We start from the raw sequence: 21,539 nt of genomic DNA on the forward strand, positions 1-21,539 counted from the left end.
TAAATTATTTAAATATGTAGTTCCACTAGTCTAAATACACAGTTCCAATAGTTCCATTTTTTTTAGATGTGTATTTTTTTTAAGACTTTATTTATTTTTAGAGAGGGAAAGGAAGGAGAGAGAGAGAGAGAGAGAGAGAGAGAGAGAGAGAGAGAGAGAACAGAGAGAGAGAAACATCAATGTGAGGTTGCTAGGGGCTGTGGCCTGCAACCTAGGCATGTGCCCTGACTGGGAATCAAACCTGCGATGCCTGGTTCGCAGCCCAAGCTCAATCCACTGAGCTACACCAGCCAGGGCCAATAGTTCCATTTTTTAATTAATGTGCTAGTATTGTACAGTGTTAGTTATTGTGGTTTTATAATGATTTTAAATATGGTAGTGTAAGTCTTCCAAATTTTGTTGTTCTTGCAGCTCAGAGTATTGTTTATTAGAATTTGTTTTTATTTTACTTGCCTCATCATTAATAGTAATAAATTAGCTCCTTTACATGAGCGGCCATTTTTTTCTTTTATTGTAAACTCAGCTTTGTGGGGTAATAGGATGGTGAGGTTGTTTTCATGCTGTCTGGTTGGACGCCAGAGCTTCAGTCATGAATTAATGCCATTCACTACTGATGTCTTCCCTTGGTGATATAATTTTGTCTCTTAGTTATATTATTTATGGGGAAGCTTTGATCCTCACCGATCTAGGTACATTCCTCTTCTTGCAGGAAGACTTTTATAACAGTATTATAATTAGTTTTGAAGTAGCTGAACTTAATTTTCACAATAATGTGTTTATTAGTGCACATCTCTAAGTTTCAGTGTTACTTGGCCTTTTTCATTGTCATACTCTCATTGCTCATAGTAAGTGTTGGCTGGAATAAATAAATAAATAAGTCATAGATTTTTTTAAAACCTTCCCCTCTCTGTGTTTTAATATAAGGGATGTCTTTGTTATAAAAATGAAATGGCCTCAGAACATCGTGGGTTGTTGGTCACGGGATGTATTCAGACAAAGAGGATGACCATCTGATGGGAGTATCATAGATGAGGTTCAAACATAGGCACTTGGGTAGATTTCATTAAACTACTTTTGCTTGAGATTCATGTTTGTTACAGTTAAAATCCACCTAAAATTTGCTGACATTTAATTGGCATGCATAAATATGTCACAGGAAGCTGAATTCATGATCGTGGAGTGTGCAGGGTGCTTACTCCTTTCAGGACCTGTGCAAAGTAGTCACGTTACTTGTTTCATCGAGTTCTTAAAATGATCAGATTAAGGTACAACTCTTACTATTCCTGTTTGATAGGGGAGAAAACTGAGGCATCGATAGGATTTTTAACTTGCCAGGTTAATAAACTGTGGAGACAGAACTCAAACTCTGAGGCCTCTTAAACTGCTGATGTCCAAATACCATTAAAAACAAAAACACGTAACAAAAGCAGATCAGCATGGTTCTGCTGAGGGACGCTAAAAAATACAGCTTTTCCTCCCAGCTATCCCATCTCCCCCAACATCTGAGGGAAGACTCACTGGTAGTGGCCAGGTGAAACAGTCAATTTCTGTAACAAAGGAACAGATCCACTTAACAATAGGTTTGACCCTACCACTGGTCTTCCCTTTTCCTATTTCATTGGTCATGCCAGGACCCACATAATACCAGTGCTGTCAACTAACTGTCTCACTTAAAACTTTATTCAAATAGCTTGCTTTTCATAGAATTGGCTATCAGAGACCGGACTTCATAAATTATGCTTAATTGGGATTATTGACAAATAATAAAAATAGCCACCGTTGATTGAGTCCTTACGATGTGTCAGATACCCTGCTTTGTATGGATTACCATACTGAGGTCTCATTTTACAGCTGAGGAAATTGAGAGGTAGGGTCATAGACAGAGTCTGGTCTGGATTTTCAGCCCCAGCGCCCGTATATGTCACTTCTTTGCAATTGTGCTATCCATGAACGACACTGGAGATATACTTAGCACTGGAAGCGCATGTGGCTTTTTTTTTTTAGGTGACTAATTTACAACTGGCTTATAGCTTAATGTATTGAGATGATCTGATCTTTCTCCCATTTAGGTTTAATTTAAGGTAGCAGAAAAATTACTGTCTCGTGCTGTGTGCAACCTTTTTGTCAGATGAGATGTAACCTTACTCTTATCCTTTGATCTCGAGTTACAACAGAGGTCGTCAAAATGAATGATGTCCTGCCACAGTTGCCTCCTTCTCTGAAGCTTAGTCTTAAATTAGTTTATATCGCTGTCAACACCAAAGATATTTGAGTAACAAGGCCATAAATTATTATAAAGGGTGAACTTTGTTTCTGATTTTAGTTACCTCTCAAAATTATGAATAACAAGTCAGGGAGACATGATGTGTTCAAGTGTGATAAATTATCTTCTTGGGATTTAAAATGGGACTTTTAATTTGAGGTAGTAAATGTTCATTCAAGATAAAAGGTAAAATTAGGACAATAAAATGAAGGTTAAAATATCACTATAGTTCTATCACTCAAACAATCCCTTTTTAAAGTGTTGATTCATTTTATTCTAATCACATATTTTCCCATGATCACAATGGTATTGTCAGTTAGGCTCTTGGTCGTGAAGTGGCTTTGGATGTGGTGTATGGGAGGGCAGTTCACGGGATTGATGGGAGCCCGAGGCACCAGAGTTTGGAACAGGCAATAACCAGAGGCTCCCTGGTTGGCTAGCAAACGGGAAGCAGGATGAAGAATCTCCTTAACATACCGGGCTGGGGTGCTGGTGCCCTGAGCACAATGCAGGTTCTTCCTCCCTCCCTTCCTTGCTGTGTTCAGTTAGGATTCTGAGTATTGAGAACACTGTCTGATTGCTAAGGTGTCCCAGGCCTGCCCCTGGCTGTGCCAGGGGAAGGAAGAGGGAAGATTTGACCTCTTTGCTTTTTGAAATGAGAAAGATAGCTCGTGTACTATCTTCACTGAGTGTTTTGTTTGTGCACAGTAGTGTTCTAAGTGCTTTTTAAAATGAACTCTTCCAATCCTCAATCCTTTGAGGCAAGTACGATTCACATCCCCATTTTATAGCTGAGTAACCAAATGAGGTACAGAGAGATGAAGTGCTTACCACCCTCTGAGGGTTGCAAGGGTGTGAACCCTCAGGTTTTAGGAGGGCTTGAGTGTATAACCACTTTGTTCTGCTGGGCCCTGGGGCAGTGGGGCCGGGGGAGCAGGCCTGTCTTCCACTGAGATGTCACCCAGTTGGGGGATAGTTCCAGAATGAGTATGACTGCTACTAGAAGACTGATTCATTAAAATAATCCCAATGTTCACTGCAGATACCTTTTAATTTAAGTTATACAATAATCATATTTTCTGGTAATTTAATGTCTCCATTCAAGTTTATAAATCTTAATAGTGACTGGTTTTGAAGATATGAATCAACTACTTTTCAACCTGTTTTCTCTCATTTCAATGAGAGCTATTTTTAATTGAATAACTAACCATATGCTAGATACACTTTTAAGTGTTTTACATCTTTATTTTTGTCTTCATTAAATGTTTTCATGTATTATATATCTATTTCATTTTATAAAAAAACTAAGTGAATGATGCTAATGAAAATGTAACTTTTGGTCATATACTTAAGTTCTGAAAGGTTGTTCTTGTTTATAGGGCATAGTTGCAGCCTCGCTGTTACTGAAGGGCACTTTAGTGCCTCAAATTCAGGAGTTTGGCATTGGTACTATTTCCAGTACTAGCTGGAGGAGGACAGCGAGAGCAGGGTTTATGCCTCGGTGGGGGAGGAACTGACAAGTGTATTGCCATAGGCCGATGTGTTTGCTGATGTTATTTTTTTTAACGCAAATACCTCTCTATCATTATAGAATTCACTAGGTGAATTGTTTAAATGATGAATACTTGTTATCAAATAATATAGAAAGGATTCTCTGGTTGGTGTTCTTTGTATCAAAAACTAAACGAGTTGGCATTTTATTCTTAAGTTCTATGATTTGTGTTCTTGACTACTTGGTTTATTTTTTAAGCTTAAAGTAGAATTTTACTGTATATTACATTAAAAATGAATGCATAATTAATGAAGAAAATTCAAAGATATAAAAATATATGAAAGATTCTTTACATCCTTTCCCCCTAATTGTATCCCTGGAGATACCTACTGTTAACATTTGATATATATCCTTCTGGATCTTTTTTTCAGAAAACACACACACACAGTTTTCGCACACAAAATGGGGTTCTATAGAGGTTTTTAGTTTTTACTTATTGTGGGAAACCATGGCATTGTTTCATTTCAGAATGCCATCCTTTTGTAGAGTGGCGTAGGATTCTAGAATATGGATGCATCGTACTTCTTCTCTGAGTGAAGAACTGGTATTTTATCGGATTTTCATTATTTTACATAAATCTGCAGTCAGAACCTTCTGTATATATCAATGCTAATTTGTGTTAGCAGGATAGATTTTTAGATTTGAAACTGCTGATTTAAAGAGTATGCACATTTAATGTATTGATAGTTTTACCAAACTGCCTTTTGAGAAATCCCTGTAAATTTATTGTGCTACAAATAGTGTAGCAGAGATGTTTATTTGTTCACATTCTTATTGACACTAGATATTACCTTTTGATTATTGCTAATCTAATTAGTAAACATATTACTTGCTTTTTCTTATTGATTTGCAGGTGCTTTTCATTAACCTCTGATACATATCATGTATTTAACTTTGTCTTACAGAATGCCATCTATTCTTTGACTTTACTTATATTATTTTTCTGTTGAGAAATTTTAATATTTTGTGTAGTTAACATGTAATTGATCTGTTTTAATTTATGGTTTCTGTTTTATTATAATTTCTTCATTTTTTTTGGCCATGGCTATTTTCCATCTTCCACGTTCCTAGCAGGACACAAAAGTGTGCAGTATTGAAATGGAAACAGCAAAACCTCCCTTGATGGTGTGTTTTTCGGCAGCTGCCTCCCCATTTCTCCTGAAGTATCTGTACTTACCTCTTTTTTCTTTGCCCATTCTCTCCTCAGCCTACTTCAAGAAGGCTTTATTTTCTATAAAATTTTCTGAACTAGCTTTGGGGTCACCAGAAATCCCTGTTTTGCTAAATCCTGTGGTTAAGTCTTTATCTTATTTGCCCTGTTAGCTGCACTTGAAACGATTTGTTACTCCCTCCTCTTTGAGGCCTCTCCATCACTAGACCTTTGGGGCACTACTTTCCCTTTTCCCCCCTCTAATCTCACTAGCCACACTTGTTTTTTTTTCTGGTTTCTCCTCAGAATGATAAAATGTTCTTCTTTCATCTGTAATAATTTCCAAGGTAATCCCTATACCTCCGTGGTTTCCAGTACAATCTATATGCCTGTGACTCCCAGGTTTCTATCTCCATGAGGACCTGTTTCCACCTCAGACATGTCCTCTTTTTATTTTTATTTCTTATTCTGCAATGTTAAAGCTCTTTTTAATTAAAGTATAATTGGCATGCAATATTATATTAGTTTCAGGTGTACGACATAGCGACTTGACATTTGTATACCTTACAAAGTGATCACCACAAAAAGTCCAGTGAACATCTGCTACTGTACAAAATTATCTCAGTGTCATTGGCTGGATTCTCTACACTGTACTTCACATCCATGTGACTTTATTTATAGTGTGTTTATAACTCTTAATCCTCCAACAACATGAAAGACCTAGAGGGTATTATGCTAAGGGAAATAAGTCAGAGAAAGACAAGAACTCTCTCATTTTACTTACATGTGTAACCTAAAAGCTAAAGAAATAAACAAACAAAACAGAGTCAGGTACAGAAAACCAGTTTACAGTTGCCGAGGGTTGGGCAGGGTGGGAATGGGTAAAAAGGTGAAGGGGACTAAGAGGTACAAACTTATGGTATTGCATGTCCTCTTGAGTGCTCATGAGGTTCCTTAAACATAACATGTCTTAAGTTTAAAACTTGATTCAGGTTATTTTAGTTTTCTTCATTTGAGAATTTCTTGATTTTTTTTTCATTTCTGAGAATATTTTTTCTGGATATAAGATTCTTGACTGACTAATTTGTCTGTCATCACATGAAAAGTATTGTGCCACTTTTGTTTCCACTGTTTCTGCTGAGAAGTCCACCACCATTCTAATTTCTTTTTCCCTATACACAGTGTGTTGATTTTTTACTGGCTGCTTTCAAATATACATCTTCATTTGTAGATTTTAGAAATTTAATTATGATGAGTATTTCTTTAAGTTGATTTTGTTTGGGGTTTGCTTAGATTCTTGAAGCTGTGCATTTATGCCTCTTGGCAAATTTGGGGAGTTTTTGGCCATTATTTAGTCAAGTACTTTTTCAGTCTACCCTCTTTCTCCTTTTTTGACTCTACTTATACAAATTTTAGATCTTTTGTTATGGCCTCACAGGTCTCTGAGACTGATCATTTTTTGAAATCTATTTTCTTTCCATTGCTCATATTGGATAATTTTTGTTTTAACTTTCAGTTAACTGATTCTTTTTTTGGTGCCCTCCATTCTACTGTTTAGCCTACCTACTCTTTGAGCTTTTTATTTCAATTATCATATTTTTCTGTCCTAAAACTTCCATTTGGTTCTTTATTTATTTGGTTCTTCTATTTTTTATAGGCTTTTAAAAAATTTTTTTCTTTGCTATTGTTTCAAGTGTGTTCAAATATATTTGTTATTGCTTCATTTTATCAATGATTCTTTAAAATCTTTTGCAGGTCATTTAGCATCTCTGTCTCTTGCTGTTAATATTCATTGATTATCTTCTTGTCATTAAATTTGAGATTTTCCTGTTCTTCATATGGCATATGATTTTCAATTTAAACCTGCTCATTTTTGTATCATATTCTGAGACTTGGATCTTATTTAAATTTCCTGTTTTAGCTAGATTTCTCTGTCACTGCTCTGTCCGAGGATGGGAGAGTGCCTTCTCGTTACTTATAAGTGGAGGTAGAAGTCCAGTTTCCCCACTTCAACTTCTATTGAGAACTGAGGGAGAACTTCTGTTATTTCTGGGTGGGGGTGAAATTTCCAACTCCCCACATGGTCTCTACTGACACTGGTAGTGACAGTCTTATTACTGCTTTGTGGTGTTGAAAGCCCTAACTCTCCACTCAGCCTCCTTTGACACCTTTCCAGGCGGAAGGGGGCAATGTGCTTCGTTACTGCCAGATGAGGGTGGGAGACCAAGCTCCTTCTCACGTGGTCTCCACTGACGCCCTGGGAAGCTTTATGGCTGGCCATCTGGGTAAAGGATTTTGGCTTTCTACTTGTTTTTCTCTCTCACTACCCTAGCGGAGGCTTCGGGTACATCATTTCTGCCCCAAGACGATGGAAATCTAGTGTCCCCACTTAGCCTTTGCTGGCATGGTCGAGGACATGACCACAGTTTTTTCCTGAGGTGTTCAGCTAGAATACAGTGATTATTCTCTAAAAGTTTTTATGTTGCTAGTCTTCTCCTTTTTTGGTACTTGGGCTAGAAAGAACAAGTTTTTTTGTTTTGTTTGTATGTTTGTTTCTGCATCTGTTGGTATTTCCAGGTTGCTGGCTTCTTTAGTTCTAAGTCTTGACGTATGAGGCAAAAAGAAAACCCAGGAAACTTACCATTGTTTTGTTCCTCAGGTCCTGAGGTCCCTCACTGTTTTTTTCCCTCCGTCTTTCAGACCCTTCTTATGTTTGTTTTATAATGTAATATCTAGCTGTAATTGATGGGAGGAACAGGGAAAGCATATCTACTCCATCTTTCTAGCAGCAGAGATCATGTCAGTTGTATTTGAACTTGACTTTCAATGGGCTCCATACGGCTCTTCTCTGTGCAGGTACCTGGAACTAGAAAGCAGTGGCCACCGGAATGAAGTCAGGCTGCACTACCGCTCTGGCAGCCACCGCCCTCACACGGAAGTGTTTCCTTACATTTTGGCAGATGACAAGTGGCACAAGCTCTCCTTAGCCATCAGTGCCTCCCATTTGACTTTACACATTGACTGCAATAAGTAAGTGAAAATTTCTCAGTTCAGGAAGTAGAAGATTCTAAGAAATGACTGCTTACATTACTTATCTGCTGTTCCTTATTTTGCAGAATATATGAAAGAGTGGTGGAAAAGCCCTCCACAGACTTGCCTGTGGGCACAACATTTTGGCTGGGACAGAGAAATAATGTCCATGGATATTTTAAGGTGTGTTTTGACTAAAGTCTGAGCAAAAAGTATAAATATAAATGCTTTCTAATGAGTTTGGAAAATTGCATTTTGCTTTCTATGGTGTGAAACAAAATAACTTGATTTGTGTAGTGTTTCCTATATTTATTTATTTACTTATTTATTATTTTTTAAAGTGCTGGTGGTGTTATTTAGCCAACGAACACTTGTTTCTCTTGTCTCCCCTGAGCTTGGTCTTTAGACATTACAGGGAAGATCACAAGTCTGCAATTAAGACAGTTAACATATCTGTCTTAAAATTAGGCAAAATAATAAAAGTCTAAAAGGTTAGTATACAAATAAACTCTCTACTACTGAAGTATAGCCTTTGATGATAATTTCATAGGGATGTTATTAATAGAGGTTTGAAAATTTTTTAGTATTCATTATCCATGGTCTCCTTAAACTTCCAAAAGTCAGAAACATACATGCACAAATCTACCAAGGCTAAAAAGCAGTCATAATTTATATCTTTTTCCTTAGTGCCTTCTTAAGAGACTCTACTCTCTATAGAATCTCATTGTTGTAGAGGATCTAAAAATCATACCACTAAGTTTTCTGTATTTTAAAGAGAAAGAAATAAAGTCCAGAAAGTTTTCTGGCTGTAAGCCTGTAAGTGTAATCATTTCCCCCCAGCGACTGTGATACAGCAGTGGCTTAGCAAATGGTTGTTAAATAAGAGATGATAGGTGACGTGTCCAACCCGTGGATTTTTAGGTAGAGTCTGTACCAGCAACTTTAAAATTGTATTCTAAGCAAGGTTTATAATCCTAAGAAGGAGTTTTTAAAATGTGAACATTGTCTGTTACCTGGAAGCCAGGTGTTGCCTGGAAGCCAGGTGCTCTGAATATGTATTTCATCTAATCCTAGTCTGGCTGGCTTTGATGCTTGTTCTTTTTTTCTTTTACATATGCATAAACCTGCTCATAGATGTTAAGTAGCTTCTCCAAGGCTAGTCATGGGGAATTGATCCCATTTTTGCAAATCCTGAAAATTCAATGCTCTTTTCTCATGTAAGGGATGGCAAATTTGCGCTGTGAGTGCCAAGCCTCTTCTCTGTTTGTAACAGTCTTTCCCGTGGAGCCCAGATGTGGCCTCAGAACCCTTCTCACACATGCATTACATGTACTTCCCCAGGGACCATGTTTTTTTGTTGCAGACTGCAAATGGCGCCTACTAGATCTGTGCAGCGCACAGCTCTGTACACGGTAACTTTGTTTCTATGTTGCCGCTTCCAAATGATAAGAGGTTGTATATAAATTGCCTCCTTAATCTAAACCCAAACAAACAGCAGATCCAGCAATTGCTGCAGTACACTAAAATATTCATCATTCACATTGACATGCTTTTTGCAGCATACTATTAATCAGATTAAATAGGGAGAAGATATATAGGTCAGTATTTGGTAAATCTTTGTTCAAAATTGTCTTGATAATATGTTGGTGCTGTCAGCCCTGTCATTAGACATTCTGTTTGCATTTTTCAAAGAGATTAAGTGACATATTAGTTAAAGAAAGCATACAGAGTTGAGGAAGAAGGAGAGAAGGGTGGTGGAGGAAAGGGACAGCTGGAATGTGTCTGATGAGGTCGTTTCCGATCTACCATGTAGCCTTTGCTTTGAATCTCCAAAGCTGGATGCTAATTATTCCTTAATGACTAAGGATGCATGTAAATTTTTTCTGTAAACATGTAATGTGGCCTTTCTTCTTCTTTTTTTTTTTTGTAAAATGGATTTTTTCCAGGTGGCATTTAAAAAACTTTCATGCTGAATTTTCTGAACTCTTAAGGTCTTGTGGCTGAATCTTGCACAGCTGTTTAATACTTCTATTGTCCTTTTTGAGTTGAGAGATTCATTTTAAAAGAGTCAACTGAAAAAAAGAAATGCTCAAATGAGCATTGCTTTTATAACTCAGTTTTTAAATTTTTTCTTTCGGTGGTTGCAGTTAATTTAAAATTGGTATCAATTTTACTGTTGCTGAAACCAGAAGTGATTTCCAGGTTGATTTTTATTATTTATTTATTTATTTATTTATTTATTTATTTTTAAGATTTTATTTATTTATTTTTAGGGAGGGAAGGGAGGGAGAGAGAGAGAGAAACATCAATGTGCGGTTGCTGGGGGTTATGGCCCGCAACCCACGCATGTACCCTGGCTGGGAATTGATCCTGGGACACTTTGGTTCCCAGCCCGCGCTCAATCCACTGAGCTACGCCAGCCAGGGTCCAGGTTGATTTTTAAAGGTGATTTTCAAGCCTTACTTCAGTGGCTAAATAAAAATTACTTCTCAAAACAACATGGCTATTGCCTTTTAATTATACCTTGACATTGCATCGTAAGGCTTTAAACATAGAGTTATTATCATTTTTTCTTATGTGTTTCTTTCTCTTTGGTTTGAAGTCAAAGCAATGTATTAAAAAGATTTTACTCAGGGATTTTGGTGATTCAATTCTGTAATGTTTTCTTACATGAACTTGATTGCTGAACATAATTTGGGTAGATGAAAGTAATATGTTTTTTATTTAATTTTTCACACACAGGGTATAATGCAAGATGTGCAATTACTTGTCATGCCCCAAGGATTTATTGCTCAGTGCCCAGATCTCAATCGCAGTAAGTCCCATTAGTGTTTGCAATGTGTGAGGAAAAGCATGATTCTTGCTTAATTTTGTCCAGGATGTCAGTGCGAAATTGGAGTTCCGACGTATGCGTTGTCAGCATAGACGTAGCCAGATTGAACCCCTTGTGAATACAAATTGAACTCTCACAGATACAACATGACCAATGTAGTGTTTGCAATTTCAGCCTGTCCAACTTGCAATGATTTCCACGGACTTGTGCAGAAAATCATGGAGCTGCAAGACATTTTAGCCAAAACATCAGCTAAGGTAAAAGCTACTTGGAAATATATATAGTGTGGGGAAGCTAAAAAATCCTTGAAGTTCCTTATAGTTCTTTTTATAACCATGGATGTTTACCTTTGAGACTTTTCTGTACTATACTCTTTGCCAGGGCTAAATCTAAATCTAAATTCCTGCCTGAGGAAAAGGCTTATAAATATTCAAACCTTGGCCATCCATGTAACAAATGATTCAGTAAATCAGGAATGAGGCAGATTACCTATTTCATTCACTGCTTATTACAATGGGATTTATTGTTTAATTTAGTATTTATTTTGCTGAGTTTTTCTTTATAAGCAAGGAGACAAGCGGATGTTGTAAAAAATGTGGACACTAGGGTCATGTCAAGGAAATGGTCCCACAAATACTTTCTGCCACTGTGTTGCCACTGTAGGATAATTCACTGTCGTGAGCATGTCTAAAGTGTGCCTACAATTTCATCGGATTATTGTCATTTTGCATAAAACTTACAAATAACTTGAAAGTTGTGTTGTATATGGGTAGTTTCTGATGATATAAATTCTAAAGCTTATGATTTCACTTGAGTAGACATATTCATGAAATTAAACATTTTTAAAAATGGGAAGTGCCGCTCTGCATTGTAAGTGACGCCAGTTTGACTTGACCTTCATTTATATTTCATAAATTATGCTCCTTTTTCAAGGGCAGATTCACAAAAATAAGAGAGAGGAATCCTTTCTTTTAAATTAAAAACTTAAATATATTTGCAACAAATAGTTGATGAGCACAGTCATCACTACTGCTATACACCAAAGAAATTGGAGCGCTACCGGAGCACTTTGCATTTATGCATTGCTGGGATGGTGAACACTATGAACCCCTTCCTTTGTGCCACAGCTGTCTCGAGCTGAACAGCGAATGAATAGATTGGATCAGTGCTATTGTGAAAGGACTTGCACCATGAAGGGAACCACCTACCGAGAGCTGGAGTCCTGGACAGATGGCTGTAAGAACTGCACATGCTTGGTATGGCTTCCACTGGATTTCAGACTAAGGGAACTCAGCTGCCCCCACTCTTTAAAAATTAATTAAAATAATGTAATCATGAAAATTTCAACACCCATTTCCTCAAGACACAGTACCAAAGTGCCAACAAACCCAGTCAAATCTAAAGAACTGTGTGTTACATTATTAAAGACACTTTTTCTAGCCTATAAAGATTATTATGGTTTAAGAATGCTATAAAAATTAAATTTATTGGTACACATATGAAGTTAGTAATTTAAATTGGTTTAGTAAGGTGATTTTCAAAGGATTCTATCCTGTTATCCTTAACATTTCCAGGAATTTTCCCATATCATGAGCTTATTCATGTATTTTAATAAAGCTAAATTAAAAGCAGCATGAAATATTGTGACCAGATTGGCCCATATAAACAAATAATGGAGTTTAAATAAGATTATCTTTAAAAATTTGTTAATATAGTATAATACCAATTAGAGAGTTTAAATAAATATGATTTATCTAACTGTTCACTAATAAAGTAGAATATTTAGTATATTATTGTTTCAAAAATATATGTTTGATTTCAAAGAAAAGTTCATGACCAGTTTGGTTTTTAACTTTCAAATCCCACATGAATTCATCTGTTAAAACTGGTTAACTGGAAAGAAATCAGAGGTCTATGTGAATTAGTCTTAATAAAAAGTCCACAAGTTCACCAAGTTTATTCCAAAGCAGAATATCATGCATGCAAAAAAGTCAAAGACAGCCCTGAAATGGCATGTGTTCACACGTGCATGTGTGCGTCACAGGGCTTCTATTCAGGGTCATGTTATTTTCCTACTCAAGTTACAGCATTTTACAAATACAGTAAAGCCTTCTAAAATTGTTAATTGGGGGTCAAAAATCAAACTGAGTAAAATGGGAGATATGGTATTGCAAGGTCAATTAAATGACTAGAAAGGCAGCTTGCAGCCTGGGAGCTCTGGATGACCTTCAAGAATCAAATTCCTTGCCACTCTCTGCAGTTCAGCACCTCTGTGGGGGTTGTTGGCACCACCTCCTGGTGGTCTGTTCCACACTGAATAGCCACGGGGAGGCTCTGACTCCTGAGCCTGGGCCTTTAGAATGGTAGCAGTCATTCTCCTGGATTGTTGATGCTAATTTTTGTGAGTAATCTGGGGAGACATGAGTATCCCAGGATTACCCTTAGCCTGCTGTTTCCTGGGTGGTGTGTGCCTTTACCTCTACCCATGTCCTCACCCACCTCACCACGTAAGCTGAGAACTCAGGCTCAGCTATGTTCAGTTGCTGGACAGAAGATGGGAGCCAATCACCAACTGGGTTACAACCCAATTTGTATTACTGTGGGTCTCTGTGTTATGGGTTTTACTGTATAATAACCAAAAATAATAGCAGTCTTTATGAAATTTTATGGAAAGGGTTTAAATGTAAGAAACAGACTTAAAATGACTTGAAGACTACCAAACTGCAACTTGTAAGTTCCCCAAATATTGTTTTCTTCTCAGAATGGAACCGTCCGATGTGAAACTCTGATCTGCCCGAATCCTGACTGCCCGCTTAAGTCGGCCCTTGCGTACGTGGATGGCAAGTGCTGTAAAGAATGCAAATGTGAGCGCAACTTTTATGACGAATACTTTCTCTGACAAAACTAAAGCTTTGTTTTAATAAATATTCACCTATCACTCGTTTAATCAGGGCAAGCAAAATAAGTTCTGGAAATGATGGAAAATAGGAAGAATACTTTCTCTATTTCAGTTGATCAATTTTTTTCCATTTTAAAATGTTCTTTATTTTAGCATAAAAATATTTTTTTGGAGGGATCTATTCTGTATAATGATAGTAATAGAAAGCTGTGTAAGAAATTTAGTGGAAGGTATTTCTGTCCTTATACTACTTGATATAAATACCTTCCAAATAGGTCAAGAATGGTCTCCTTTCAGCCATGATAACAAAGAAAATCCATGATACAAGTGACATTCAAGCACAGACGGTATGCCAGCTTCATTAGCCCAAACCACAGAAGTCCACATTGTCATAGGGTCAGCCAGCATGGACAAGGCCACGGCCTGTTATTCATGAAAGGCTCACACCGCTGAGTGAGGACCCTGTCCCGTTGCTCAGCAACCACACATGCACTTCTGATGCCAGGAAATGCTCTTGGAATTCATGGCTTTCCTGAAGTGGGTTCTAGATCACTCATTCAGTGACAGAAAGCTTTGCATCTGGGCTACTTACATTTTAAAAGACTATCCTTCAATTCTTGTTTAAAGGAGCATTTAAAATTTAGCAATTGCTGTTCAAAGGAATAGTAACTTACATGAAAAGCAAGTTGTTATAAAGTTTGTTTGTAGAATTTATAAAGAAGGGAAAGGAGGAGGGAAGAAGAGGGAGCGGGAATGAATGGCTGCTTTTGCAAAGGTTAATAGGTGTGTGCTCCACGACCATGGCCATCGCTGTACCTTACTCTTGCCTGAGCAGCGTGCAATGTGCTGCTGCTGATGGAGGGACAGCTATCAGAAAAAAATCAGGAAGCTGTTTTGTAGTTCGTTGAATTAATTTTCTCAGGAGCCCATTTATATTTAATTTTATTAGATTTGTATATCAAAGCCAATTCATTTCATTGAAGTATATTAGCATAGTCAAGTACATTCATCTGAACCAGGAAGGGTTCAATGTAATCATTCTTACGTGTCACTGGCTGATTTCCTTGGTGAGGATTAATCTGAATTTTTCTTAAACTTGTATTAATAGCTGAAAGCTTATGGTGATGTTCTGTAGTTTTCTTTGTAGAAAGTTGGAGATTGGAAGAAGGGCCCTCTCTAGGACTTTATATTCATAACATGACAATAGCAGGAGTCATACTTTTCACTTTAACTTCTTTATCTTTTTTTCTACCACTACTTCTGTATTGTTACCTGTGAATATGATAGGTTTGCATTAAGTGATGTCAATTTTACAAGAGTAGGCTGATTGAAATAATGGATCCTCATGACAGATGCATCAGTCAGAAGTCTTGAATTACAATTCCGATTTTACCATTTGTCTCTGTTACCAACAGCAAGCTGCCCACTAAATCAGACTGTAATTGAAATCTTCCCAAGAACATGCAGTTAGACTCAGCGAAATGGTAAAATATTTTGAGACTCATCAATGCAAAGTGCTTTCAGCAGACTTTGGAGTTAATGATGGAAAATCAACCATGTTTGCCCCATACATAAAATAGTGTAAACTGCATGTAAGTGATCAGTAAGGAGACCATATCACTGAAGAAATGCCAAAATGATTCATTTGAGTCTTTCATTTTATATGGTTAAAAATATTAAGGACAATATGACTTATTTTTTCTGCTCATATTTAGTGACATTAGCTTTGTAGAATACAGAGGATTTATGCCTGTGTTTGTTTGTATTTTGAGTATTTGAACTTCCACTTCTGATGATCAGCATTTTACAAGAGCTACCAAGATATTTTCACAGAAAATTTTTCCTAAGGGAAATAAAGACTTAGTTTATATGGTAAATATTCTTAGAGATTTTTGGGAATGTGGCTTCACATGCACAATTTTAAAATCAGTCACTAAAAAATCTTCAAGAAATGTGCTTCTTTAAAGTTTTGCAAAAACTTACTTTATAAAAAATAGATAGCATTTAAAATAAATTTAGTAATAATTAACTGACTTGTTTACATTGCTCATATTTTCATTTGTCCAAAAGCGAAAGAAGTCAAATTATCATTGTTGTGATTTATGAGAACTTAATTTCAATTGAATGTAAGTTAACTTCTGTGATTTTTACTTCTTAAAATAAAAACATAAACCTACTTTTACATACTATACTCATCCTATCATTGGAACTCCTTTGCTCATAGCCTTTTTAGTGGCATAAAATTAATAAAATATATTCTTTAGTGAGAATTGTTTTAAAAAAATTAATCACTTACTGTTCCTAAAGCCCTTGGAAGGCAAAACACATAACTTAACTGCTGAATATTACTCTGTCAAGAATGAAACGAACAAAGCAAGTGCGTGTGGCCAATCACTTTATGATGTTCTTTATTCAATGCTTTCAGGCTTGCTTCTCCAGGGTTGTTTGTGCAACACTGAGCAGCCCTATTTTGCTGTCTGCTTTGTATTTTCCCTCTGTAACTTCAGCTTCAGCCCTTTATCTAAGTACAAATACTGATGAATAGTAAGATGGTTGTTCTTCTGGGAAAGAAGTCAGAGAGAGCCAAGCCTGTCACTTTTCTTTAGTTGAATCTACATAAGCGAAGTGTTGAGAGGAGGGGCTTAACCTTTCCTGCTCCTGCCGTTGAGCTACTGTGGTAGAGTTAAACAGACACAGGATAAAATCCAACAGCAAGAACATCAATGCTAAATCATTAAGGTAATAAAAATCACAGCTATAGTGAAGTCATATCATTTCCATAGGTTAGAAAGCACATACTTTGTTCCTCACGTGATCTTTATAAGTCTGTAAGGTAGGCACTGCCTCCTTCTTCTTAATAAGAGGGATTGTGTGACTGGCCCAAGAATGCACAATTAGTTGGAAGTCCCAGAGAAATTCTGTCAGAATGGACTGTGCTTTGAAAACCAGCTTCCTTTTTTAAAACCATCTGCAACAATTGATTTAAGTGATGTAATACTATTGACTGGTAGCTAAGTTTGCCATACAAAGCCGTTTGGAGTCCTGGCTAAGTCTAGGTTGAATTGCAAAGTAAGAAGAATTTGCCTTTGTTTCTCAGTCTCTCCTTTCCGCCTACATCTCTACATCCTTTATCCCAGTCATAGGCGCTCAGCCAATGAACAGCAAGACTGACTGATATAAATTTAAGATAGCTCTAGGAAATGTGAGGTGTAAACATTTTGGCTGAGTTTAATTGCTATAGGATGAGGTTAAACTAATTAAAGTACATAAAATCCCAGCCCAGGTTATAAAACAGAAACAAAAACAAAAAATTAACAAAAAGTAATTGACTAAAGTCCTAGGAAATAGAAAGCTATGGAAAGTCACTAAAATTAGGAAAAAATATTCAGTGCATTCATTTATTATTCTTTCAGTGGACTGTAGATTCATGTCTGAATACAGAGCCCTGTTTTACAGAAAAAGTGATTTATGAAAATAGAGAATCTGAAGAAGATCTGAACTAATGCTGTAATGTCTTTTACTGAAGAGGCTATGTTAAAAAAAAACAACAACAAGAAAGGCAAATTTCATCTCTATTTCCAGACAGACATCAAATACAGGAAATGTGATGGTGACTATCCAAATTGGCTGGTACTTGCCTAGTAGCAATAGTTATTTAATTGTTATTTTCTCAGAGGCCAGATTTACATGAATAAATTAAAATCATCATTCTTCTGGTAGAACAAAATATGGGTTTTAAGACATAATATAGATCACATTTTAATATTCCATGTTCTAATTAGATGTCAAATTATATGAAACTTATTTATTTATTTTTATTGATTATGGAGAGAGAGAGAGGAAGGGAGAGAAAGAAAGAGAGGGAGAGAAAACCATCGACTTGTGGTTCCACTTATTCCTACATTGACTGGTTGCTCCTTGTATGTGCCCTGGTTGGGGGTCAAATCTGCAACATTGGTGCATTGGGATGATTCTCCTACCAACTGAGCTACCTGGCCAAAGCTTTGTATTAAATTTAATTTTAAAAACTCTGTCAGCTTACATAAATTGGAGTTACCATAATATATTTGTATATTGAGTGATTATGTGACTTGTAAAGTTAGATTTTTCTTGATTTGAATCTCAGCTTTACCACTTATTAGCTGTGTAACTTTGGTCAAGTTACTTAACCTCTCAGCATCTCCATTTTCTTGTGTGTACAATGGAGAGAGCAATTATCTCTTTTTTACAGGGTGGGTGTGAGGACTGAATGAGTAATGCATGTAAAGTGCTTAAAACAATGTTACCTACTATTATTTTCCATTTATGATTTTATTGGTGAAAATACAAACTAGTGAAGTTACCTCATTGGGTCATAGACCTGGAGCTACATAGGACCTCAGAGATCTTGAGAACAACAATTGCTTTCAGGGAGGACATTTTCAATATCCCCATTACAGAGGATAAGTGTGGCCAGGGAGGATAAATGACTTTTCTAAGATTAAATAATTAGTATGTAATGCAAGGTAATTTCTCCCCAAATTGTGTTTTTTACAGAAGTATATTCTATTGATTATGCTGTTACAGTTGTCCCATTTTTTGCCCTCTTTGGCCCCCTCTGTCCAGTACTTTGCCTTCCCTCCAGCAATCCCTTACTTTAGTTCATGTCCATGGGTGATGCCTATAAATTCTATGGCTTCTCCACTTCCTATACTGTTTGTAACATCCTCTTGTCTATTTTGTACCTCAATTATGCTTCTTAATCCCTGCACCATTTCCCCCCTTCTCCCTCCTGGCTGACAACCCTCCAAATGATCCCTATATCTATGATTCTGTTTTTGTTCTGGTTCTTTGCTTAGTTTTGTTTGTTTGTTTAGTTTTTGTTTTTTTAGATTCAGTTGTTCACAGTTATGAATTTGTTGCCTTTTTAAAAATATATTCTATTGATTATGCTATTACAGTTGTCCCATTTTCCCCCCTTCACTCCCCTCCACCCTGTACACCCTCTCCCACCCACATTCCCCCCTTTAGTTCATGTCCATGTGTCATACTTATAAGTTCTTTAGCTTCTACATTTTCCATACTATCCTTACCCTCCCCCTATCTATTTTCAACCTACAAATCTATGCTACTTATTCTCTGTACCTTTCTCCCCCTCTCTCCTCCTCCCACTCCCCTGTTGCTAACTCTCCATGTGACCTCCATTTCTGTGGTTCTGTTCCTGTTCTAGTTGTTGCATGGTTTCTTTTGGTTTTGCTTTAGGTGTGGTTGCTAATAATTGTGAGTTTGCTGTCCTTTTACTATACATGTTTTTTCTTTATCTTCTTTTCTTAGATAAGTCCCTTTAGCATTTCATAAAATAAGGGCTTGGTAATGATAAACTCCTTTAACTTGACCTTATCTGAGAAGCACTTTATCTGCCCTTCCATTCTAAATGAAAGCTTTGCTGGATAGAGTAATCTGGGATATAGGTCCTTGTCTTTCATGACTTGGAATATTTCTTTCCAGACCCTTCTTGCCTGTAAGGTCCCATTTGAGAAATCAGCTGACAGTCTGATGGGAACTCCTTTGTAGTTTACTGTCCCCTTATCTCTTGCTGCTTCTAGGATTCTCTCTTCATTTTTACCTTGGCTAATGTAATTATGATGTGCCTTGGTGTGTTTCTTCTTGGGTCCAACTTCTTTGGGGCTCTCTGAGCTTCCTGAATTTCCTGGAAGTCTATTTCCTTTGCCAGAATGGGGAAGTTCTCCTTTATTATTTGTTCAAATACGTGTTCAATCTGTTGCTTTTCCTCTTCCCTTTCTGGTAGCCCTATAATTCAGATGTTGGAACGTTTAAAGATGTCCTGGAGGTTCCTAAGCTTCTCCTCTTTTTTTTGAATTCTTATTTTTTCATTATTTCCTGTTTTTTTTTTCTTCCTTCTGGTCCACTCTATTGTTTTGAGTCCCAGTTTCCTTCCTATCACTGTTGGTTCTTCGTGCATCTTCCTTCATCTCTTTCATGGTAACCTGCATTTTTTCATCTAATTTCCGACCAAAATCAACCAATTCTGTGAGCTTCCTGATCACCAGCGCTTTGAACTGTGCATCTGATAGGTTAGCTATTTCTTGGTTGCTCAAAAGAATGAGTTCTGGGGCACTGATTTGTTCTTCTATTTGAGCCATCGCTCTCTCTTTTTTTTTCCCCCAGTCTGGTTGCTTTTGTTACGGTGAGGGGCGGAGCCTTAGGTGTTCACCAGGGCCGGGCACCCCTGTCGCTAGATTGTGACACTATATGTGGGGGCGGGGGTGGGAGGGAACAATGGCGGCAGCCCCACCCTCCTGGGATCTCAGTCCCTTACCTGGGATCCTGGGCTGCACGCTCCGCCCTGGTCCACAATGGCAGTCTCACTGGGTCCACCAGTTGCCGCTTGCATACTCAGGGTCCACCCGCTGTGCACCCCGGGTGTCTTACGCACTCCTGGTTGCCTTAGGCACCCAGCTATCCCCACACTCTGCGAGCTGCGACCCGCGCTCGTCTCGGTCCCTCCTACCAGTCTGGACGAATGGGTCTACTTCAACTTCTTGGATGTCCAACTTCCATTCAGATAAATTCTCTATCAGTTCTGGGTGTTATTCTGCCTCTAAATTGTTGTTGTTCTAATCTTGGTTGTGCGTGGAGGTACGGTGCATCCACCTATGCCTCCATCTTGCCGGAAGTCTGCCTTTTTAATATTTATGATTTTGATCTTATTTTTCTTAAGTAAGTCCCTTGAACATTTCATGCATTAAGGGCTTGGTGATGATGAACTTCTTTAGCTTTACCTTGTCTGGGAAGCACTTTATCTTCCCTTCCACTCTAAATGATAGCTTTGCTGGACAGAGCAATCTAGGTTGTAATCTAGCTTTGCATGACTTTGAATACTTCTTGCCAGTCCCTTCTTGCCTGCAAAGTTCCTTTGGAGAAATCCGCTCATAGTCTTATGGGAACTCCTTTGTAGGTAACTCTCTGCTTTTCTTTTGCTCCTTTTAAAATTCTCTCTTTATCTTTAACCTTTGGCATTTTATGATGTGTCTTGGTGTGGTCCTCTTTGGGTCTAACTTTTTGGGAACTCTCTGTACTTCCTGGACTTATATGTCTATTTCCCTTGCCAAATTAGGGAAGTTTTCTTTCATTATTTTTCAAATAAGTTTTTAATTTCTTGCTTTTTCTCTTCTCCTTCTGGAATCCTTATGATTCAGATGTTGGCATTTTTGGAGATGCCTCAGAGGTTTTGATATATTCTTTCCTCAAGGCCATTCTTTTTCTCAATATTTTGGATAGGTCATGGCCAAGGTTAACACTAAGAACTAATTCATCATGTATTATCTATGCTTTTGTGTCTGGCTTCTTTAATTCAAAATCATGTTTGTGAAATTCATCCTTGCATGTTGATGCTCATTCACACTCATTGTTATGTATATTCTATTTGTGTTAATGTACCATAAGCCGATCTATTGTTGAAGAGCAGTTAGGTGCTTTCCAGTTTTTGGCTGCGTAAATAGTCCTGTAAATGTCCTTTAACATGGTTTTTCCTGTTATGAGTGCCTGAAGGATATATACCTTATACTTGTTTGGTCATAAGGTAAAACTGTTTTATTCTGTGTCAAATCTGTTTTTCCCTTTGGCAAAATAGTTTTGATAAAACAGTTTTCTACAGTGGTTATACCAGTTTATTCACCCACCAACAATGTATAAACATCCCAGTTGCTCTACACCCTCACCCACACTTAGTATTTTTAGTCTTTTCAATTTTAGGCATGATAAATTTGGTACATGATATTATTGTGTTCTAGTTTAAATTTGCATATTTTT

At 37.2% G+C, this 21,539-nt stretch overlaps 1 protein-coding gene across 3 annotated transcripts in view; it reads left to right on the forward strand.

Annotated features, from left to right (window-relative positions):
• Positions 1-21,539, forward strand: part of NELL2 (neural EGFL like 2) — a 283,751-nt gene that overhangs the window by 45,873 nt on the left and 216,339 nt on the right. For 2 of the 3 annotated variants that reach the window (XM_045830028.1, XM_045830027.1), the window contains exons 5-10: positions 7,822-7,995; positions 8,082-8,178; positions 10,738-10,810; positions 10,988-11,085; positions 11,956-12,084; positions 13,590-13,692. In XM_045830028.1, coding sequence (XP_045685984.1) covers positions 7,822-7,995; positions 8,082-8,178; positions 10,738-10,810; positions 10,988-11,085; positions 11,956-12,084; positions 13,590-13,692 — 674 coding nt within the window. The remainder of the gene's footprint in view (positions 1-7,821; positions 7,996-8,081; positions 8,179-10,737; positions 10,811-10,987; positions 11,086-11,955; positions 12,085-13,589; positions 13,693-21,539) is intronic. The other variant, XM_045830029.1, reaches the window with a different exon arrangement.

This window comes from Phyllostomus hastatus, unplaced genomic scaffold, assembly GCF_019186645.2.
Source record: "Phyllostomus hastatus isolate PE091 unplaced genomic scaffold, TTU_PhHast_1.1 phas_scaffold_93, whole genome shotgun sequence".
NCBI classification, from domain to species: Eukaryota; Metazoa; Chordata; class Mammalia; order Chiroptera; family Phyllostomidae; genus Phyllostomus; species Phyllostomus hastatus.